This window comes from Cheilinus undulatus, linkage group 10, assembly GCF_018320785.1.
Source record: "Cheilinus undulatus linkage group 10, ASM1832078v1, whole genome shotgun sequence".
In the NCBI taxonomy this organism is placed as follows: domain Eukaryota; kingdom Metazoa; phylum Chordata; class Actinopteri; order Labriformes; family Labridae; genus Cheilinus; species Cheilinus undulatus.
Genome location: NC_054874.1, coordinates 39,220,410 through 39,245,439, shown reverse-complemented (window position 1 = coordinate 39,245,439; position 25,030 = coordinate 39,220,410). Strand labels below are relative to the sequence as shown.

Below are 25,030 nucleotides of genomic sequence, written 5' to 3'. Positions count from 1 at the left end.
TAAATGTTAAAGTGATTCTCAGAGCTGCTGAACTTTAAATGCCATATTTATCACTATCACCCTTTGCTATGTTGCCACAGTTGTTCATGTTGATAGTTGAATGACCAGCCTAGTTAAATAATGTGTTTATCCTGCTGGCAGTACACATGCACCATATAGACAAAAGAATTTGGCCAGTTGGCCATTACACCAGCAGGGACTGTAATGACTCTGTATCCAAATACATGTACTTTAATATGGAGTTGGTGCCCTTTTGTAGCCATAACAGCCTCAACTCTCCATGGAAGGCTTTCCACAAGATTTTGGATTGTTTTGTGGGGATTTGTGCCTATTCATTCTTGAAGCATTTATGAGGTCAGACACTGATCTTAGATGAGAAGGCCTGGCCCACAATCTCCGTTCCAGTTCATCACAAAGAAGTTGAGGTCAGGGCTCTGTGCGGCCCATTCAAGTTCTTTCACACTGAACTCATCAAACCACATCTTTATAGTCCTTGCTTTTGCATGGGGGAACACTCTTGTTGAAATCAAAAAGGGCCTTCCCCAAACTGTTGCCACAGAGTTGGAAGCATAGCATTGACCAAAATGTCTTGGTATGCTGAAGCATTAAGGTTGGACTTCACTGGACATAAGGGGCCTAGCCAAAACCCTGAAAAACAGCCCCATATTGTTATTCCTCCTCCACCAAACTTGACTGCTGGCACATTGGCAGGTTACATTTTCCCACCATCTACCAAACCCAGACTTATCCATCTGACTGCCAAACAGAGAAGCACGATTCTTCACTCCACAGAACACGTTTCCGCTGCTCCACTTTCCAATGTTGGGTGTGCTGTACACCACTCTTTCTGATGCTTAGCACTGGACGGTGATGTGAAGCTTGCATGCAGCTGCTCTGCCATGGAAACCCATTCGATTAAAGCCCCTGCTGCACAGTTCTTGTGCTTACATTAATGCCAGAGGAAGTTCAGGACTCTTCAGCTATAGAATCAGCTATGGAGTGTTGGAGACTTTCATGCACCATGCTCCTTAGCAGTTGCTGACTCCACTGTAATTTTATGTAGTCTTCTGCTTTATGGCTGAGTTGCAGTTGTCCCTAAATGCTTCCACTTTCTAATATCACTTATAGTTGACAATAAATACCCAGTAGGGATGAAATTTCATAATCTGTCTTATTGCAAAGGTGGCATCCATCACAGTATCACACTTGTAGTCACTGAGCTCTTCAGAATGACTTGTTTTGTATCACAAATGTTGCAAATAGAGACTGCATGGCTAGGTGCTTGATTTTATACACCTGTGGTCTGACTGAAACACCTGAATTCAATAATTACCAGGTGTGGCCAAATACTCTATCCTACTTTCCAACCCAGACACAGTTTTGACAAATGACTGGTCAACATGAGTCTGGTTTGACTTGAGGTTTCTGCCTGTTAAAAGGAGGTTTTTCCTTACCTCTTTAGCTTTACATTTTTTTTTAAGTGCTCTTAGTGATGGATTTATGAATGGCCATTCCAGCTCATTTTGAATTTGATGGCTGCAACAAATCTCAAAAAGTAGGGACTGAAGCAACAAAAGGCAGGAAAAGTAAGTGGTAGGAATGAAAAACAGCTGGAAGAACATGATGAGGTATGAAAAGATCATTTAAGAGAAGCAGAGCCCCTAAGAAATACAGGTGGGCACCAATCTGTGAAAAACTGCATCTAAAGATTGTGGAACAATTTCAGAAAAATGTTCCTCAATGTGAAATTGCGAAGAACTTGAATATCCCACATTTACAGTTAATAATATCATCAAGAGATTCAAGGGAGATGGTCAGTATTGGATGTTTGTGATCTTCCAGCCCTCAGGGGGCACTTCAATAAAAACAGGCATGATTTTGTTCTGGAAATAACTGCACGGGGTGAGGAACACTTCCAGAAGTCTCTGTCTGTCAGTACAATTGGCTGTGCCATCCACAAATGCAATTTAAAACTGTGTCATATCTGAATGTCATCCAGAAAAACAGACAAAACTTATTTAAAATGGACAGAGGCAAAATGGAAAACTGTTCTGTGGTCAGATGGGTTGCATTAGTGCCTATGACATGGACAGTTTACACATCTGGAAAGGAACTATCTATGCTGAAAAGTAGATGGAGGTTTTAGAACAACATAGCATCACATCCGGACGGCGTCTCTTTCAGGGAGGGCTTTGACTATTTCAGCGAGACAGTGTTAATCGCATACCACATCCATCACAACAGCATGGCTTCACAGTAGAAAAGTCCAGGTGCTGAACTGGCCTCCCTGCAGTCCAGATCTTTCACCAACAGAAAACATTTGGTAAACCATAGAATGATGAATCCGGCAAAGAAGCAGCTGGAATCCTACATGATGTGATATGATGTGTTAAAATTTGGTTACCTTAAATGACTACAATGCAAATGTTTAAAAATGTTATAATGACGTGTTGAAATATAGCTTTAGGAAAAATCATGTTCTCAGAAGAAAAATTAATAAAAGTGACATTTTTTCAAAAGAGATGTGCCTGTTTTCACAGCAATATAAAACAGATTTCAACAAATAAGAGGAAGCTTGAAATTGTTAAGAAGTATCAATATGGGCACCAAAATTCAACTGTAGAAACTAACAAACTGCAGAAATTAACAATGCCATCCCTGCCATGAAACAGCATAAAAGTCCTACATTTAAGGTGTCTGCATTTTCATTGTTTTAAAATTGATTCAAGGGTTGATATTTCATTAATGACTGTTTTAGACTTTTCATAATTTAACAGTTAAGATGATTAATTTAAAAGAGCAAACATTTTGACTGAAGTCAAACACTGAAAGGTACTTTTTACTACACTAAGACCTTTTATTGACTAAAACTGGAATAAATTCTTTATTAGGTTTTGTCAGCTTAATCAAAACTTAAAACATAAATGGCAAAAAGGACTAAAATGTGACTTTAAAGCGATATTTCAACATTTTGGCAAATTCGCCCATTGCCATAATTCCTATAGTCTTAGTAATAGGTTTGTTTCCTTTAGTTGTAACAACATATAATTATGTAACATTATGACACATGAAGCAAATACTCGGAACTATTTCTTGAGTAAACCACTGAGCAGAGTGACACAGTGCAGCAGCCATGTCTAGAGTGTAGTTCCGGCTTTGCATTTAACTTTAAAACATCTCTGTCTCGTAATGTTCCATGATTATTTCATAGCGTGGTGAATGTGCAGGTCACAACTTGTCCAAGAGAGCGTTTCGGAGTTGTTGGATTGTGTATTTGATGAGTTTGATGAGGGAAAGCAAAAATTCTGTCTACTAACATAGCATCAGCTGTGCAGCTGGTTTAACGGTCCCCCCAGATCTAGAAACAGCTTGCACTGACAACTAACTTAAAGGAAACTAACCTATTAAGACTAAAGGAATTATGGCAATGGGCGAATTTGCCAAAATGTTGAAGTATCCCTTTAATGCATTTTGGCACAAGACTGAAACTAAAATAGCTGCCAAAATTAACACTTCTTGATACAACAGATAACAAGGCTTTAAAAGGATTAATAAAATTAATGACTCAAAAAGCTAATCTATTTCTGTTTCAGAATCATCATCCAGAGAGTTTGAGTAATTTCAGAGAGCCAGAGCGTCCTGCAGTGAACATTTCAAGGCCTTTCTAAAACACATTAAGTCTAAATGTCATGTTATTCCACTGAGATGGAGATGGCAGACTCAGAGTTTGTCGACACTATGACTCATTTCTTCATTAAAACTTTTCCCACAGTAACACATTTAAGACCTCCATTTTTGCTTTGTTTTTGTTTCAGACTTCTGTAATATCCTGCAAATAACATTAATCATACACAGGAGAATGTTTTCACAAAAGATTTCATTATAAAAACATGAGCGTAAAAGGGAATTAATCAAAGCTAGAAACCTATGGAAAGTAGCAGAACAAAAGAAGCCAGTGGACGGTATTTTTTCTTTAGCTAGTGGCTGTTTAGAGTGGCAGTGTAAAGAAGCGTACTACTTTTACTATTGGTAGGTGTGGTAATATTGATCCCTCTAAAATAACTCCACAGTGAAAGGATGGATCAGAAACAGCTTTGATATCATCAGTGTGAAATCTCATTACACCAGGAGGAAATGTAAATTATGTAGGCACCCTTGGCTGCTCCTTTACTGCTCTGGCACTGTGTCTTTTTTATCAGCTCACAACAGGGAAAATCTTTCCCAATAAAATATAAAGAACGACAGCTGGCCCCAGGTAATATGCTACTGGAGAGTGGAATTAAATACAGCAATACCACTTCAGCTTTGAGTGAACCTCATAATTCAGTACCTGTACCAATTTGATTATTTCTGAATATCTGACACTATTTAAAGTTTATCACTTATTTTTAGAAATTTCTGCCCCTCTGAGCTGGATTGTTATGCTCGTTTCAGACTGCATGCTTGATTCGTACAGCTGCCAGAAGTGCACTCCTGTTCCCGCTGTCGCAGCTGTCTTACCAGGCGCATGTGTGCTCCACGTCGGCTGTATCTCTGTGGTGTCACAGCCATGTCTTTCTTCATAAGCTTTAGCTCATAAATCTCCCTACAGTCTCCCTCACTGTCAAAAAGGAACTTGAGCTATTGTAGAAGTAAACCGGGAAAAATCAGAAGTAAAGTCTTCCACACAAACAAGGTGAGTTTCAACATAGGAATTCTAAACTTGGCTTTTACTTTGAAAAGCACAAATTGGAAGTTTACTCCTCCTGTGTTTGTCTTGCCTGTGTCATCTTCTACTGCTGTGGGAACCGAAAGTTCACCAAAACTTCTATTCTTGAGAACAACTTTATTAGAGTAACTCATTAAGGCCAATGTCATTCATCAGGGTCATTAAAAACCACATTCATACATACTGGAAATCCTAAAAAAAACAAAACCGGGGCCTTCATTTACAAAATTGCTGATGATAACAGGCCTTTATAAGAAGACGGTTCTTTATTTGGAGTCAGGCCTTTATTTCATATTCTCACTAAGAAGAATTACTGTTCATATTTTGGTACAAAGAAAATATCAGGATGTAACTTCAATAGTAACAGCCCAAAATAAAATATTTCATTTTAAGTCATGGGTAATATTATAACTGAATAATCTAAATAATAAGATGATAAAATATAAATACAAATATTCAAGTGGGCTAAACAAAGGTTTCAAAACAAAGCAGTGTTTAATAAATTTATGTTAATCAAGCTAACAGCTGTGTCACTCTCTCTTTTCACTTTTTCTCATTCTCATATTTTCGCATTTAGCGAGAGTAATGATGTTTACTTCATCTTCATCTATTTTCTATCTAAAATCAATGAAACTTTGTGGATCAGAGAAAGCAAGAGAAATCTTATCAATCAGGCTGTTAGATCATTTATTTTGGTGTTTTCAGATCAGTGATGTTTGACACACCGTATTGATCACTCTGATAGTACTAAAACATGCGAGACAAACTGGTTCAAACCGTACGTAGTGTGAGGAAGAATGAACAAAGTCATCATAGTCGACCCATTTTTGATGAAACGGTCTGTTTATCGCCTTCTTCTTCTCATGATCGAACATCTCTACTGTCACAGACCCGTTCTATCTATCCAGTGGTAGACTCTCCTGTCTGCACTGCTCCTCCATGTGGCTCTGTATTTTTCCAGATTTGCTCACAAACCCGGAGCAAAGGATTTGATTGGCTGATTGCATCACATGGGACAATACCTTCAAGTCGAGAAAAACTGCAGTTTCAAACGGACTCACATCTGAAAGCAGTGAAAGCTGCGCTGTTTCAAATGAAAACACAATTAGCCAATAAAGGGGGTCTGGCCTTTATTTGCTGGTGTGGACCATGACCCCTGCCATAATATGGGGCCCGGCTACAGATTCACTCTTGGTTTTTATTAGAGGAAATACAGTATTCAGATGAATGAATGGACATATATCTGATCAATATGACTCTCAGGGCTGTATGTTAACATTTTTTTGCCAATAGCTCTGATAATATATGATATGATATGATATGATTGTTTAGCCAAGAAACACATCTTTAAGTTTATCAAATTAAGCTTTAAAATCATGAAAAATGAGGCAGTAAAATCTGTACTAGGTTGCTGTGGGCATGTCGGTTGAATAAGCTGAAGCCATGCCCACTCAAGAGAAATTACAATCCTATCAGAGTTTAAAAAAAGCTTCTGATCAAAGCGTATCTGCTTGACAGTTCCAGAGTAGAGAGACAGAAGTTGGGGGATTAATTTTACTGTTTTCTGGTACAAATATCTGTTATGATGCTTTTAATGACCTGTAGGTCACTGTGGCTGATAGATTTGGAAAATTTACCTCACAATGAACAAAAACACACCATGTAGCTGGATGTTGACTTCCAATGAAGGCAGTGACATCAGCTAACAACAGCCTGCGGTGGGGTAATTCTCCATCAAGACTGAGGATGTCATGGGTCATATTTTCTCTCTGCCAAAATTAAACCAAACTTTTTATCGTAAAAATGTTTAAATCAGAGATTCAGTCACACATAGATCTCAGTGTTCACATGTTTACAGCAACCTCATTCCAACGTGTTTAGTGTGTTAAGACACAAAGTTTGGATTTCACTTTACTGGGATTTAATAAGAAATCTCAGTGGGTGATAGGACAAATTGATCACATTTATTAAGGGACAATCAGAGCAACAAAATGGAGTAGACTACCCAACACAACTCACTAAGTTTGACAGGAGGGAGATAACATTGTTCATTATCATTGGAGCAGCTAGCTGGGGAATCAAACTAATCTTTTCTAGACTAACTTTCAGAAGCCCTCATTTATCAAATGTGAGTATGGCAGAAAAATGGGTGTACAGTCATTTCCACATACAAATCGGCATTTATCAATCTTGTGAGCATACGATGCGCTCAAATCCCAAATTTTGTAAACTCTGAAGTCCAGGTGTGTTATTTAAATGCCAATTGTTTTCTGCACTCTTTAGTCATATGCTGTTATTGGCCAGATACACACATTTAATAAATTACACATGGATCTTGTCGTAAGACAATTTCTACACCCAAATCTTTACTGCTTGCTATGCAAATTTGACTAATAAGGGTCAGAGCCAAGCACTTCACCAGTCGCCACTGTTTACCTGCTTGCAGTACAACTTCATCGTGTCAACAACCACCGTCTTGTTCTCCTCAAATGATGCTGATTGGTCCGTTCATCCTAAGTAATGTTTCAAATTGGACTTGTGCAAAATGGATCTGCCTAATGACAGACATGGAATCTTGCCAATCCATCTGCTTAGCAAGATTACATTTTGCTAGTACTTTCAGGTCTTGTTTGTGTTTTTATACATTGAAAAATGTTTTTAATCTTCTCACACTACTCAGGTAAATGTGTCTTATAATAGAGTAAAGAGATATTTATGCATAGAATCACAAAGAATACAGAGTATACTCCTGCAGCTTTGATCTGTTACAGCCTTACTGTGTGCCAATGACTCAAACTGAAACACTGCTGGCGGGCAAAGATTAAGTCAGTCTTCTTCTAAGCTTTTCATATTTCAAATCACATTTTCCACTCTTTGTCTTGATCTGCTATTTTGGGGCATCGTTCACACAGACAGGCTTACACTAAGGTAATGCAAAAAGCTCAATAGGGGACTTAAGTAGTAACAATGGCAAATGTTATCTCCTGGGTTTAACAGGAACATTCTGAAGTGAGTCAGAGTACATGGAGAGAAAAAATAAAGTGTCTTAGAAAATGAGATGCTACATTTATGTTGATTCTGGTTATGAAGGGTGGGGGCAGTTTTAGAAGATTGGAGGCCCCAGACAAAGACCAATATGACACCCTTCTACATTTAGCTAAAAGCAATCAGCATGTGAACTACATATGAGGTATCTCTTTTCCAATAACAAAGCCAGAGAACTACAGGACATACAGATAAGGTCAAAATAATCAGCCCCCTTTGGAAATTTCAGTTTTTCCCAAGTGCTTTTATATAGAGCAAGGAATTTCTTACACTGCTTTCCCATCCTTTTATTTCATTTGCTTATATCATTTTACTTTGCTCAAAGAAACAAAAGTATTTCACAAAAACCAAAAACTACCAGGGTTAAAATTATTAGCCCCATCATGTCTTTAGTTTTTTTCTGGCTAACAGCATGTAGTCATTTGTTATCTCAGACACATCTCCTGAGGACTTCCAGCCCATTCTTCTATGGCCAGTCTTTCAAGATTTGATGGTCTTCTGGCCTAGACCTTGGTCTTCAGTTCTGCATGCAGATTTTCGATAGGATTTAACTCAGGGATTTGTACAGGCCAGTCAATAACATTCACTTTGGTCTTCTGGAGGCAGTTCTTCATCAGGAGACATGGATGTTTGGGTCTCTACCATGTTGGAAGACAAAGTGACAACCCAGACCTGTTTAGCTGCTGACTGCTTCAGGTTTTCTTTCAAATCTTCACAAATCCTTCAGGAGACTGAGGCATCCCCACAGCATAATACTCCCACCACTGTGTTTCACTGTGGGCACAGTGTTCTTTGTTCTATATGCTTCTCCCCTCTTTCTCCAAGGCTAAGCAATGTCTCTGAGGCCAAAGAGCTCTACTTTGGTCTCATCTGACTAAAGGACATGCTTCCAGTAAGCATAATATTTCTCCAGGTTGTCCCTTCTGCAGAACAGAAGTTTCTTGGTCACTACAATCCTGACTGGCAGTTGTTCTGGGTAGGACTGGGTTCAAAAAATTGATTCTCCGATTCAGACCGATCCTTTCTGAAAAAATATGATATTCATTCATATAATCCAGAGACTGATCTTTGTATATAGAACTTCTCCTTCTCCTGGCGGCTCCTCACACTACCAGTCTCAGGCTGTTGCTCATGCAGCTTGAAACTTGACCTGTACTGGCCTCAATAAGCCTTTAGACCACTGATCATCAACTGGTGGCCCCAAAAGCTTCCTGCCTGGCCCCCAAAAGATCATTAAATTCAGAAAAGGAGAAAAAGAAGATGTTGTGGTTTGAAGAGTATGCCATTCTTTAACCCATGTTAATCACTTTTTCTGTATGTTATATCCCCTTTGTGCCACTCTTTTATCCATTTTGCCACTTTTCTCCTATTTCTTGCCACTTTTTAACCTCTTTTCATTACTTTTTTGCATTATTTTTTGTCATTTGTGACCAATTTTTGATACTCTTTGCCCCTTTTTTCTTTTTTACCAATTCTGACACATTTTAACCTCTTTTCATCACTTTTTCTGAAAATTTTTGTCCTTTTTTTCCCACTCCAAAACCCATTTCGCCACTTATCAGCCATTTTTGCTACTCTCTAAGCCCTTTTCACCGTTTTATCTGGTCATTTTTGCAGCACTTCTGCCAACCATAACCCTTTTTTAAATACCTACTTATTATGACAGTAAATTTCAGGAATAACAGATCAAATGTTTAGTCATTCTAAAGTTATTTCAATATTGATTGTTTGTTGGATTGATTAAACAGCTGCAGACATTTAAAGCCAAGGATACTCTTAAAACCACAACATCTTCTTTTCCTCCTTTTCTGAATCTAATGATCTTCTGGGGGCCAGACTGGAAGCTTTTGGGGGCCTGATAAGGCCCCCGGGCCGCCAGTTGATGATCAGTGCTCTAGGGTTATCCGTAAAAGCCTTTAATCATTAGTACACAGAGCGACTTTCTGAAGCTGACCAGAAGATAATCAACAAAGCCAAAGCATGAAAGAACTGAGGCCGACTGCTTTCATCTTCATTCACATCTACAGCAGAAACATGCTGGAAAAATGGTGTTTTTTAGACAAGGTTTGAAAATCTGTTTTTCTGTAGGGTAGAAATAAAAGAAGTTCAGTCTGATTTATGAATCTGTTCCTTGTGTAAATTAAAGCCTCAGTCCACACTTTTGAAATGCTTTCTCTTTCACCTGAGGAAGGAGGCTCCACAACAAAACTGTGAACTGCCTCTCTCTGGACTGTTTATCAGTCAGCTGTATAAGAGGGCAGGATAGGAATAATCATTGCTGTGTTGTCTGATGAGCTGCGGAGGTTGACACTTTCCTGTATTCAGAATTATTCAGTAAATAGCAACAATACCTGTTCAGAGTGATTTCCTTACTCTTTCATACATACAGTACAAGTCATACTACGTTACATGTTTATCCTGTCGTGTCTACAGTCTGGGATGGACGTAAATTGAATGATTGTATATCTGTTTTATAATTGTCTTTAATTCATCATTTCTGCTCAGGAAATGGTCTTGTTTCTGCCTCAGAGAACTTCTTGGGATGCTTGTGCTGCAGGTAGGGCTGGGCGATTATGGCAAAAAAACGCGGTTAATTAAAATCTTTTCCTTGATTAAGATCTATAAACGATTATTTAACCCCCAACTCAGTTATTGCTGTAAACATGTATATAATCTAAAAACAAATAATTGGAATTTTTTTAGTTTTTCAAAGTTTAATGCATCAATCTTGTGTATTTCAAGAAAAAAATATGTGGTATAAACTATAAAATATTGTTCTCTTTAAACAGTTTTGTGCCCTTGTAGTAATTAAACCAGAGGGGTCCTTAATGTTCCTGGTCTGACCTCCTCATAAAGATTTAAAATTTAAAGATTTCTTTCCATAAAAACTGTCATTTCAAACTTTTCTTTAGACTAAAGGATGATTAATTTTATGTCCATGATAAAACACTGACCATAAACTTCTTTCTTAAAAAAGGCCCCCATCCCCCCACACTGCAGGAAGCCCTCTAAACCGACCCAAATGTATTTTAAAATATGCAAGTTTACTTCATACTTGCACTTTGAATGATTGTGTTAACCCTTTAAAGTTCCAAGCGGCCAGGATATTGCAGGAGAAAGGATAAAATTAGTTATGTGTTTATGTGCCTGGGCTGCAGGAAATTACAATTGACACTCACTGGCCACTTTATTAGGTACACCTATTCAATTGCCTGTTAACACAGATTGCTAATCAGCCAATCACATGGCAGCAACTCGATGTATTTAGGTGTGTGGTCAAGACGACTTGCTGAAGTTCAAACCGAGCATCAGAATGGAGAAGACGTCAAGTAGCGTTGAACGTGGCATGGTTGCTGGTGCCAGACGGGCTGGTCTGAGTATTTCAGAAACTGCTGATCTACTGGGATTTTCATGCACAACCATCTCTAGGGTTAACAGAGAATAGTCCAAAAAACAGGAAAATATCCAGTGACAGGCAGTTGTGTGGGAGAAAATGCCTTGTTGATGTCAGAGGTCTGAGGCAGACTGGTTTGAGATGATAGAAAGGCAACAGGAACTCAAATAACCTGTGGTTACAACCAAGGTATGCAGAATACCATCTCTGAGTACACAACACATCAATCTTTGGAGCAGATGGGCTACAGCAGCAGAAGACCACAACGGGTGCCACTCTTGTCAGCTAAGAACAGGAAACTGAGGCTACAATTCACAGGGGCTCACCAAAATTAGACAACAGAAGATTAAAGAAACATTACCTGGTCTGAAGAGACTTGATTTCAGCAGCGACATTCAGATGGTAGGGTCAGAATTTGGTGTAAACATAAAAGCATGGATCGATCCTGCCTTGTATCAACAGATCAGGATGGTGGTGGTGTAATGGTGTGGGGGATATTTTCTTGGCACACTTTGAGCCCCTTAGTAACAACTGAGCATGGTTCAAATGCCACAGCCTACCTGAGTATTGTTGCTGACCATGTCCATCCCTTTATGACCACAGTGTACCCATCTTCTGATGGTTACTTCCAGCAGGATAATGCACCATGTCACAAAGCTCAAATCATAAAAAACTGGTTTCTTGAACATGACAATGAGCTCACTGGATTCCAATGGCCTTCACAGCCTCTAGATCCAAATCCAGTAGAGCACTTTTGGGATGAGGTAGAACTGGAGCTATGCATCATGGATGTGCAGTGACAAATCTGAAGCAACTGCGTGATACCATTTAAATTGAATAGCACCAGGTAGATTATTAGGATCCTAAAAATCATTTTGAAAACCGCTGTGTCTTTATAAACCCTCCCAGTAAATATATAACCTTGCAAAGCAGATGGATACACCCGTTTCCAATCACACTCCAAGCTTTTTTCAAAGTCTCTGCCTTTTCCCAAACATTTCCTGTTGAAGCTTTCCCTGATGGATGTGTGAAACAAATCCATCTGGCATGTCAGGTTAGTAAATATAGTTACACATTTACAAAAACATGATCACAAAGCTTTTTCTAGAATAGACAGGGATCAGATCCTAAACATAAATCAATTTTAGCATTTAAACATTTGCACAAAGCTACTAAAGATGACTGAATCTGTATTGGAAATAATGAATAACTATCTTTCATTAAGCATCTCCTATAATGACAACAACTTGATGCACATCCTCACTTGAGGGGTTAACAGCTCATTCCCACTCCACACCCACAGGATTCTGAAAGCCCACACTCACCCAGAGCGAGGAGGCAAACATAGGAAGGAGAAGGTTTGAGCAAAACTAAAGAAAAAAAGATCAGTCAAACTATTCCTTAGCATTTCTGGAATAGGATAACACTCTTGTGGGCGTTTCCTTAAATCAGCATTGTGGTGTGAAGAGCTGCTGCCAATGAAATCAGTGTGGTGTATTTTTATCCATCAAACCCTACAGAGCCTGACACTGAATGGATATTTCAGAATGGCAGAAGAGAAAGACAGCCAGGTTAATCCTGTGATGGATCACACCAATCTGCCAACAACACAGAGGAGAGCGCTGCCATGTCTGACATCCTTAGCAGGAGGAAGAGAAAAAAACGCTTTTCACATCACCTTACCTGCTAACAAGCATCTTCACAGAAACAACATGAAGTACGAGCTGTGAACTAAAGCAAAAAGATGAGGAAAAGTTCTCAAATCTGTGAAAAACAACCAGCACCGGGATATCTTCCTCTCTCCTGTGTCAGAGCAGGTAGGAGATTTGTCTGAAGGTCGTAGGGTGGCGATGGGGAAGCACAGGCTAAATAGAAACATATTACAGTTCACATGTGTTGTGGAGGAGGTGCAGGTCATGATAAAATCTATTTCTTGTGTCGGTCTGTGACAGATGGTTGCAATAGTTTGCTGTGCACAGATGCCTCCTGTATGTTTTATGCATGGAATTTTGACTTGTGTTTCTTGCTTTATAATAATTTTTCCTTCATAAAGGCTTTACTAGGCCTGTACTGATACAGCAATGGATCATCACAGGTTCTTTGCAGATATGTGTATTGATACACATGTTACAGAATCATTATGGCTACAAATTCTGTGGCAGCAGTTTTAAAGATACAATATGAAAAAATTTACTTATCAATATCTTATTAATTTGAAAAGGTGCCATTCCTATCTTATATTTATTTGAGGTCATACATTATCTCAAATATTTCCAAAAGTTTTCAAAGACGGAGAAATTCTTATAATTGTTAAGGGTGTGCCTTATCATGGTGGCTTTAATCAGTTGAGATCATCCAAACTTGCCTCCAAAACTTGGAGTGATGGGTCTTTTGTGAACAAGCTGGAAACGTAAATGATAAGATCTGGATCTCATTAGGAGCCTTTTTATTTTATAATTATTATTGTTATTATCGTTATTATCATAATTATTTTCTTTTTTGTATATTTTGTTTGAGTCGATGTGTAATGTGATTGATAAGCAGGGATGATCCTTTCTCCACACTACTCTACCACAGGTCTATCATATGTTAAAGACTCATGTTTGATGGTGTAAAATTAGCACTAAGGTGTGTCATACAGCCCAGACTGAGCAGATTTCATCTGACCTGAAAGGTGTTCAGGGGAGACAGTGTATTTACAAAAATAATTACACTGTATTTTCATTTTTCAAAAAATTAAGTATAATCAGAGTAAAATACCAGTACAAATATCAGTCATATGTTATGACATTGCTAATTTGGAAGTTTAAATGAAACCACGGTGGTTCTGAATGATGAGCCAAAAGAGTCAGCTCTTCTTGCTGAGCAGAGCCAAAAAAAAAAAAGAGCCAGAATTCCCATCACTAGTAACGTGTAAGTACCTCCACTAGGCTTTTTACAGGAGTAAAAGCCCAGGGGTGTCATTTATAAATGGTCCGCATGCACAAAACAGGGCCACAGACTCGAATAAAATTTACAAGTCTCACCACGGTTTTAGCAACATGCTCAAGCTGCAGCACAGATTTACACAGGGATTCCTGGTGAATAATGCAATATAGGAAAATTAAATCTAACCCGTTCCTGTATCTGCCTCAGTAGCCTGACATTTTTTCTGGTTAAGTTTGGAGAGCCATCTGTGGTCACGTTCAGTAACAGGCCATGGCAGGTTCAGCCTCTCTAAACAACCCGACACTCTGTCATACAGGTCCGATCCCCATGTTGTGCCTGTCATCGACTCCATTGCAAGAAGCTCCTCTGTTATTTCAAAGCTGTCATTTATCCCTCGGATGAAAATGAGCAGCTGAGCGGTATCCTTAATATCCGTGCTCTCATCCAGCGCAATGGAAAAATATGCAAAGTCTGATGCCCTTTTTAACAGTTCAGCAGACAGTTCTTTGTCAATTACCTCCACACGCCGAGTAACTGTGCGACGAGACAGGCTGATGTTTTCAAACTGACTTTTGCTGTCAGGGCACAGTATGTTTGCTGCCTCCACCATAACGAAATATTTCGTCGTCCACTCTTGATTAAAAATACAGAATTCAGAGCCAACTTTTCTCTTTTTTGAAGAATACATTGCTGATCTCTCATGTGTCTGTTAAGTTATCACAGGAGTTAAAGAGAGTGACCTCTTGGCCTATAGTCCTATTTATACACAGCGCCCTCTGCTGGAGTCAGGCTAAACGCACACCCAGGGCATCTTTCCCTTGAGATTCAATGTTATTATTTTTAATTGATTTATATATTTTTTGTGGACATTGCGGGCTGGATTGAGATGGTCTGCGGGCCGGTTGTGGCCTGTGGGCTGTAATTTGCCCATGTGTGATCTACATTCATAGCAGCCACTGACGCACACAATCTCCCACTACCTTCCAGTAAAATATGTCACTCTAGCCTCCTGCTGTTAAACAATCTGTGATGTTTAGAGGGGTTTCAGCCTTATTAAATGTTTTGAAGATCTCTTTTTAGATAAAGGCCAGATCAGCAGGGGTTTAGCTGACTCAAATCTGGTGAACTGATAAACCTGCTAGACTAAATGAACACACTTTAAGGGCCTTACTGTACAGCTCACAGGGGATTTTTTGCAACTTCAATTGAAAGCCTGAGTTTTCTGTGTTCCATTCAGATTTTAATAAACATCAAGACTGTCCTGTCTGGGAACTGCTGGGGTTTCCCTATTTAGAGGAGCTAGAAACTGTTGAAGAGAGGAAGGTCTGGGTTGCTTGCTTGACCTGCTGCCACCATGACCCAGCCTAAATAAGCAGGAGAAGATGGATGAATGGATTTATAAGGCAAGTGGGCCTTCATGCTTGCAGCAGCGTATGAAACACAAGCCAACAGATTGAAACAAATAATGAATGTGCTTTGGGCTCTGTTTATGGTGCTGAAGAAGCTGGGACAGCCCCAACTTCAAAACACATTACAAGTCATTCTCATTGCTCTCTGACAGAATGCATTACACAGGCACTTCCTCCTACACTCTCAAACACATCTACATGATTCACACGTTCTTCAGCACCCTTCTCTAATGATTGGTGTGTCTGGATATTGCCTTTTGGTTTTGGGGGATAATGCACTGTTTGTTTTGTTAAAGGAGAAAAATGAGTTTTGGGTCCGCAGGGAAAATTCCCATTTAATTGACGTACCATCAGTCTGAATAGTGAGGAGTGTCAGACACACTGGTTTAATGACAAATCCTTGTATGCCACCCCCCTCTCCTTTCAGGCTGAATACTAGGACGGAGAACTGGAGAATTATTATGATTGCTAAATCCATCAAGGATGAGAAGGAGTTGATTTAAGCTAATGGGTTTGTGTTCAATAAACAGTTACTGATAAATAGTTCCTGTATTTTGGAGTCTATATTCCCTTTACTTTTTCACCCAAATGTATCATTAGTGACAGCTTTTCCTCTCTTCATAGCAGTCTGTATAAAAACTGTACTGTGCATGTTAACCCTTTCCAAGGCACCCCTCATTTTGTGAGGAGGGGATTCTAAATGACAAACCCAAATTAAATCTGATACTGTTCATGGAGCCCTGTGACTAACAATAAAACCTTGACCATTCCTGAGAGCAAAGACTTTGACATTTCTCCTACAAGTGTCAGAATGGCTGTGGGTCTATCTGACACAGAATTGCACCAGCTCAAACACAGAAAAAATACACATTTTATTTGCTTTTACTTTGCTACACTGGTAAAACAAAAACGTACTTTCTTGTTTATGCCCTGAGCAGTATCCTTTCATTGAAGCCTGGCATGCTATACCTTTTTAGAAGGATGATCTCATTGGTGGTACGACTTGTCAGTCAAAAGGGTAATCGCCTGCCTCTGAACTGCCTCTCGGTTGCTTTACTGTCACATTACTCTCCCAAAACAAGCTGCAGGATCATTTTGGTGTGCTCCTTTAATTTCCTTTAATTTAATTTCTCATTAAATCAACCTTGTCTAGCATTTGAGTTTAAAAACATAAATGTTAGTATCATAAATTTTAATGAACGCAGTATATTCTTCCTTTTATTTGCTTATTAGCAATCAGACAGTTTAAATAGAGAATATCGAACAATCTGTTACAATTTGGCCCTTTGGCATTGGCAACAAAAATTAATGTAGCCAAAGTAACCAAAGTTGCTCATCCCTGAACCGGACCAAACAGAAGTCCCAGTATTGTTAGAAGCACCACCTCTGTGATTCTCCTTCCATTCATAATTGTATCAAGAGCTTGCATGTGTGACACAACATGCAGCCCCACTAAAATGTTGCCAAATTAGGGGAGAGACTGGAAGAAGTCCAGTTCTTGTAAAGAAAAAAAACTCCTTCTGCCACTATGGTGGCTATGAGCCAGTGTGATACAGCTTAGATCACTGGTTGTTTTATAAGCAGCACCAGTTTGAGCAGAAGTCATGGTTGATTAATGTCTTTTTATGATAAATACTGGAAATCAGTCATGATCTTTTCACTGAGTGGAGCCCCAGATCAGCACATCTGAGGCTGATTCAGCATTAAAGCTATCCCTTTGTGTCAAGTGTTATCTATCAGAAATGCTTTCTTTGGATTGATTATATTGAAAAATAGCTGTTATTTTTTTAGACAAGAACTTTGGGTCAGGAAGCTGCTTTGTCATCTGAGGCTAAATAATTCTAAGGATGTTTTCACAAGTTTGACAGCATTTTGCAGCCAGAGTCCTCACCAAGAAAGTAGAGCATGTTCCACCAGCAAGGGAGCCTTCTGGTCCTCTGGGATAGGTGAAATAACTGACCAATTTTCAGGATTTACCAGGGTGAGGCAGCTCTTAGTTTTAGAGCCATTCACCTGTGGAACAAACTAACAGTAAACTAAGGCTTTCTTGCTTTCTTTGCTTATAAAAAGTAAACTATCAAATCTCTAAGTGTGCCAGATACTTTTGAGCATATAGGCTATATGTTTGCAGAAGCCATGTAGAAACAATGACAAGCGCGACTCGTGACCTGCAAGAAAACAACCAGATATGTGTCGTGCAGACAAAACGTCATCATGAACATGTAAAGTAAGAAGTGCGATGAAAGGCAGCAGTTCATTTTCTTATAGTATATTTTTTTATGTGCTTTTTGATGTGTTTTTGATGTTTGATGTGCTTTTTAACTACATTTCTGCAAAAAAGGAAGGATATTTCTCAGGGATGCATGATATTGAATTTTTGCCGATATCCGATATGCCAATATTTTGAAACAAATTTTGGCCAAACATTTAATTTTTTATCAGAACTGAAGGATATATTGTTAGTTAGTTAGTTAGTTAGTTTGTTTTTTTAAATACTGGCATACACGAATGACAAACTTACAGTCATGTCTTCGAGTTACATGTGCATTACATGCTTACATGTATTTTTAACAGTACATCCTAAGTCATCTGCATTTTTGAGGGCAATAAGCAGCAGCAAAAAAACCTGCTGACACTGAGCTCCACAGTGCAAAAAAGAAATAGCTTTTAAATTTAGACTGATTCTTCTTTTTAACTCGGCCAGTTTGCAGGATGGCTCCCTGAGATACCCCTGACAGGGCTTTAAATAACAACAACAACAACAAAAGATCCTTAAATGCAAAAAAAATCTAGCTATAGTTCAGAGCTTAATTCTAAATTTCTGAGACTCAAGATGAACAGAAATAAAACTTCAACTAAAGTAGTTCTCCTGATTCTGCCCAAACAGCACAAACTAACTAAGCAACCAAGTTTAATGGGCATTTCACTGTAAACAGCTCTGTAACAATACAGTGACACAAACATCTCCAATGCTGGAGACACCTTCGAGTGTGCAAGGGAGACGGCACACAGAAGTCCGTCATTGCTTTTGCCATGTTTCGCGCATGTCACGTAGGACGACGTGCACGTTCTTTTTATCTCTATTTTCAATGTCCCAAACATGTTATCAAAAGCGGCTGCAACTGCGGTTGCTGAGTGAGCACTCCTGTGAGTGTTTGAGTGACAGGCTTTTAAAGAGTAAAATCGTCATCTATCCACGGAGGCAGTGAGGCTAAACGTGCTCACAGGACGGACACTTAATGTCCATATATCTGTGGTGAAGCTAATATGTTTAGCTTTAATGAGGAGCTTCTCTACGTGACTGGAAACTTAGTTTTGCAGTTCAGGTAAAGCTATAAGCGCCTGCTAGGTATAACGTAGCGGGGCTTTAAATGCACCATAAGCTGGTATATTCCACCACGCTGAAAGGCTGATTATCAAGAACTATAAATTCAATGGTTTTCCTGTTCAGCTCCTTACCTTTGGGTAGTCACTGCTGTATTTTTTAGCTTTGTTGAATGACTGAAATAGAGGATGCTGCAGAGTTTTCCCTGGCATGAAGTTTTGCCATTCTTTATAGTCCTTGTAGTCATCAGGATGGCAGTTTTTTAGATGCAAAATTAAACTGGTGGTGTTAAAGGCATGTTGCCAAGCTCCTCCATGCATCTGATGTACTTTACAAGCAATGCAAACAGCTACTTTGCTGTCTTGTTCCCACTCCTCAGACTTCTCCCACACAGCTGTCATGTTGTTTATTGTTGTTTGCGCACGTCCGGCGTCATCGCGTGCGCTTAATTATGACGTCACATTATCGGCCTTACACATCGGCGTAAATTTTACTATCGGCCGATACTAATAATTAACTTTTTAAGCTATTATCAGCTGATAACAATATACTACTGATAATATCGTGCATCCCTAATATTTCTGGAAAGAAACAGTACTCCGAGACACACTAAATGTGTGATATGTCAGTGTTACTCGTCCGGTTTTATATGCAAAAAGAAATTTGCATATAAAAGATCCATAGAAATGCATTAGGAGAGTCGGCACTCTCACAGGTCTTAAAGGGCTACAACAGGTCTTTACAAAATTTTATTAACTGTCTCCTTTTGCCTTGATAACATCTTCCATTCTTGCAACCACTGTTATTATGCACTTTCCAATGAAATAGATGAAACTTTTGTGCAATCAATCCTTGAATCAAATCCCAAGTTTGTTCAGTTGGATTCAAATATGAAAAGTCTGGCTGGCAACACAAGTTTGGTGTATGTTGTCAAACAGAGCAAAGACTGATAAACAGTGTGATGTTATGAGCTAAAAACTCCCCATCTACACAGAAAATACTGTTTCTAAAACTCTCCACCCTGGATGGAGTCTACCAGAAGATGCATTTTCAGTGACCTGAAAGTGCTTTTTTTTCTGTTCAAGAGTTCAGATCAGAACAGATCGTATATCAGATAAAAGGCAGCGAGTCATCTTAACATAAGCTGGAGTGGAAACTCACCACAATTCTCCTCGTCTGCCTGGTTTCCACAGTCATCGATGCCGTTGCAGTGCAGGAGCTGAGGGAGGCATATGGTCAGGTTGCCACAAGGAAAATATCCAAGAGGGCAGGAACCTCTCTCCTCTGTGGTATTGAGGGCTGTAAACAAAGCAGAGAACCCAAAAACATGAATATGAATGTAAAAAATACCTTACACTTTTCTTTGAGGGCCTGAAGGCCCATGTCAAAAAGGTCAGTAAACATTTCATTTAGACAGTTTATGTATGCATTGATTGAAAAATGTGCACAGTGGCCTTAATGTGAGCTTTAGAGAGCTGATGTCTTCTGCAGCCCATGTTCAGGTCATGCATTTCCTTCATAAACAGTCCTGTATGGCCAGGATATTTGTTTACTTTGGAATCATAATTATGCTCAGACTAGAACACAAAGTACAGCCTGGGAAAAAACAGGCTTTGCATGCCATGTGAGCTAGAAGATAAAATTATTCTCTCTCCCTTCTCATCCTGCCTTGATTTCTAAATTGCTTGTTAATGTGCCACAGGGACTCTGCCTTATCACGCTTCAAGTTCAAAACAGAGCAGACAAGCCAATCATGAGCAAGCTGCAGATAGCAGAGTGGACCACATCTGGTATTCCTGCACTGAAAAACAATTAGAAGAAGAGCCAAATTTCTTCTCACTTTACCAAATACACCAGACTGGTCAGAGTGAATTCATGTTAAATTATTAAAGAGACAAACACACATTCTGAATTTGATGCCAGCGCAGGTTACAAAAACCTTAGAAAAGAAAAAACTGGGAAAGTCGTATAGAGCTCAGAAAACACGTGGAATGCTCCACAGTTAAGTAGGACTTAACAGGTGATAGTACCATGATTGGGTTTAAAAGGAGAACTTTTTTATAAAAGATTGCATGGGCAAATGGCCCAACAGCTTCTGAACAATATTCCCGGATATACAGTTACAAGGAATTTAAAGAATTCTACAGTCCATGATGTCATGATCCAGATTTGGATTTATTTAGTTTCTCAGTTTTTTGGTGTTTCCTGTTGCCCTTGTGTTTCTATGTTCTGTGTGCTATATGTTATATTATGTTTCTAGTGTTTTAGTTGATGACCTTTTGTGTTTCTTCATTTCTTGCGTTATTCTTGTGTTTTAAGCCTTGGTCCTCCCTATGTTTGAGTTTCCCTCCTTGTATTGGGTTCTTTGTATTCCCTTTGGTTGTAGTTTGTTGTATTTGTTTCCTCCTGTGTTAGCAGTGTTTCCTTAGTTTAGTTTCTAGTGTACTGTTTTGTTGTCTTTCAGTCCTTGTGTATTTCTTGCTACTGTCTTGTGAAGTGTTCCATGTTTCCTGTTTTATTTTGTAGTTGTCTTCCCTTGTGTGTGATTCTAGTTTTTCATCCCGCCCCAGTTTTCTTCCACGTTGATTACCCTCATTAGTTTCACCTGAGTCTTGTTAACCACACCTGTCTCTGCTTGTGAAATCACTCCCTGTGTATTTAGGTTCTGTGTTTCTCCCTGTCCTTTGTCAAATGTTCGCATGTCTTCCTATGTGTTTCTCCTCATGTTGATCCTCGTGCCTCCTGTGTTTTTTTTTTTTTTTTGCTTTTGATGGACTTTGTTTTAAAGTAAATTTTGTTTTGTGCCTTTGCCCTTGTGGACTTCTAAGTTGTTTTTCTAACGTGTTGGACTTTAGTTTGTTCTATTAAATCCTTTTTGAGTTCTGCATTTGGATCCTCCTTTTGAGTTTTTTGCAAACCTTGACACATGATATCATCAAAAGATTCTGAGGACCAACATTAATGTCTATGGCCTTCCACACCTCAGGTGGTACTGCATCAAAAACCAGTATGTCTGTGACTGATATGACAATGTGGGCTTCAGAACACTTCTGGAAACCACTGACAGTTAATACAGTAAGTCAGTAGACTACAGATGTAAGTTAAGACTCTATGGTGCAAAGTAAAAGTCAAATATCAACAACTTCAATCCTTAATTGATCAATCTGTATTTGTACAGCTCCGTCCCATAACCAAAGTTATCTTAAAGACACTGTACAAAGAGGGCAGGTGTAGACCGTACTCTTTGATGTATTATAATAAAGACCCAACACTAACAACCCTGAGCTCAGCATTAAGCAGCTTTTAGCAACGTTACAGCAGTGAGGAAGACCTTTCCTTTAAAGGGCAGGGCCCTCAAGCAGCACCATGCTTGAGATTATGGTTCATGTTGAACTGTAATCTGCCAAAGCTCTGCTGGGATTGAGAAGGGGTAGGGGGTAGAGGATAAGAAGGAAGAGAAAAGAGGGGGACCCAGAAAACTGCAGCAGACTTCTCTTCTTCTAGAGGGAAAATGATTATACTGTCATTCTTTGTCTGAAATTCCACTTCATTTAGCAAAGACCGCAACATGGAGTTTCTATGGGGCTGTGTAGCTATTTTAGTACCATTGATTTTAACTGTGCAGAGTCTGTGCTCCTAATAGAGAGCAGCATTAAAGTTGAGCTTTCAACCAGCCCTTTAATGCAAATCCATGGGACCCACCGGCAGCTCGCCTTAATTGGGCCCTTGTATACAGTGCTGTGAAAAAGTATTTGCCCCCTTTCTCATTCCTGATGTTTTCACATATTTATCATACTCAAATGTTTCTGATCATCAAACCAACTTTAATATCTCACAAAGACAACCAAAGTAAATACAAAATGCGGTTTCTAAATGATGACTGTATTTATTAAGAGAAAAAAAAAATCCAAACCTAGCAGTCTTTCTGCTTGTTAAAGCTTTTAACTGAGATGCATGATGGTAAATATTGCTGGGCTAGTGTCCATCAGTTGTTCACTACTTTTCACAATGCATTGTGGGATAGAATAAATGCACTTTATAATGTATAACAATGCTCACTCAGAATTCAGAAACCACTACAGAGTGGTGTATTCACTATATAGTTCAGGATACAGTGAATAGGGAATGATTTAGGACACTGTCTCTGTATTTTGTAAGGTTATATTAAATGCCATAAGAATAAATGTATTTCCACTTGCAGCACCACTGCCTGTTTGTGTATTGCAGCACCACTGCCTGTTTGTGTAGATGCTTTAATGGAGATGCTTAATTCTTCTTTCTGGGTGTAGTTCAGTGATGAGAAGTGATGAAGTTTAGGCCTTAAATAACCACAGGTGCTGCAGCAGCAGAGTCAGGCACAATTCAACCATCAACAGTTTCTTAAGTCATTAAAACTCTTCTTTATCTTCTGCTGTTAAAAGCAGATGAAGTTAATCAGTGCTTCTTGGTCATTTTGGGTATTAAAGCAGTCTGTAACAATTAAGCAGACGGAGAGGGAATAAGGAAGCAGAGGATCATTTGACCCTCTGTCCTGATTTAACTCTTCTTACCTGAGCGTGAAAGTCTGAAGTGTGAAAATGAGTCACCTGTACATCATCTCTAGCAGCCCTGTCATAGGTGTTGTTTTTAAGATTCAAAGCATTTTGCTAAAGGATTAAATAAAACGCCTGCAGAGGCGTGCACTCTGCTCACTGTGCTAGCTTGTGCACGCTGGCAAGTGTTTGTATAATGTGGTTTTTAAACACCTGGGGGTAATACTGTGTACCCTGATCAAATTTAGGGGAAGGTTTGACTGTAATCCTACAGCCCAAACCTCACACCTCCACTCATCACTTCCTGCTTTCAATTGAGTCATTCTTAATCCGACAAGCTCTCCATAAGTTTACTCACTTAAACTTATAAATTAATTAGGGAGGAAAAGTGTCCCCTCCTGTCTAGTCCGTGCTGCTATGTATCCCAGCACATTTAAGCAGTGAAGTGTAGGTACAGGATGACTAGGGGCTGATTTTTAAAGGTGTCGGGTCACGGGTCAGAGGGTGATGGTGGCGGTGGTACTCGTGCTACTGCCAGCACTTGTCTCAGCAGTTTAGATGGATGCATTTGTTACTCCAGGTGTTGACATAGTCAAGATTCTAAATTAGATAAAAACAGGTATTTCAAGTGTGCATTATATACCAGATGCAGTGATTTGATTATATACTCTTTACACACCTGTTTGCCTTTTGGGCTTTAAAATAGTTAAATATCAAGGAGTTCTCACAAAGCCCAGTGGTTTCTGCAAAGCCGGATAGCTTAAATAAATTACTTAGTCCAAAATAACTGTTGCAAAATGTCTTATTTCACCAGCATTTTGCAAATTACCTATGTAATCATTTAGATGCAGCGTACTTCATGCTCAAAGTTAGAAAAATCAGTTGTCCCGCAGAGTTCTGAAACCCTGAAAGAGCTCAAACATCGCCAGAGTTAATCCAATCTAAAACAGTGGTCTGGCCTGTGTGATTGTGTGTGCAGTTATGTAAAATGAGAGAATTATCTGATCAACAGATCTCAGTTTTATTCATCTTTAGATTGATCACAGCACTCAACGGTCCTTTGGGAGAATGCACAAAGATGAAATCCAATCCGTGTGAAACCTGCACACCACCCTCATCTCTTTTCATCAAATCTTCAGATTCTTGTTGTTCACAGCAAATACCCAAACAAAAATCAGGTTTTCAGGGTCATGCCTCATGGTTCTGAGTTGTGTCTGATTATAAAAAATTTGAGTTTTCTGTGATGTAACATGATATATACAGCATCAATTTGGGATTTTCTTTTTTTTAATAACTACACAACAGCAGAGAGAGAAAAGGATATGAAAGAGATCAGGAATGACTTGCAAACAAAACAAAACAAAACAAAAAAAAAAACAATAACATTTAGAAAAGGATTAAAATGCATTCTAGTATTAAAGACACTAAAGTGAAAATTTAGCCCATTATCAATCAAGATCTAAAATGCATAATTAAAAACCCTAAAACAGTAGATATTAATTATATCCTTACTAAATACCTCATTCAGGAAACACTGTCTACAAGATGGATGTCAAACTCCTTTTAGGTTTGTTGTTCTCAGCTTTGTGTTCACACTGATGTTACAGCTCCTCCTTAAGCTTGAAATGTTCTGCTCTCAAGCAAAAACAGCATACAGGATGTTCTTTGGGCTGTCAAACATTTACAATA

General features: G+C 39.0%; 1 protein-coding gene across 1 annotated transcript in view; it reads right to left on the bottom strand.

Moving 5' to 3' along the window:
- rxfp1 (relaxin family peptide receptor 1) overlaps positions 1 to 25,030 on the bottom strand; it is a 154,029-nt gene that overhangs the window by 115,703 nt on the left and 13,296 nt on the right. The window contains exon 2 of the mRNA XM_041797828.1: positions 19,971 to 20,108. Within this exon, the coding sequence (XP_041653762.1) occupies positions 19,971 to 20,108 (138 nt within the window). The remainder of the gene's footprint in view (positions 1 to 19,970; positions 20,109 to 25,030) is intronic.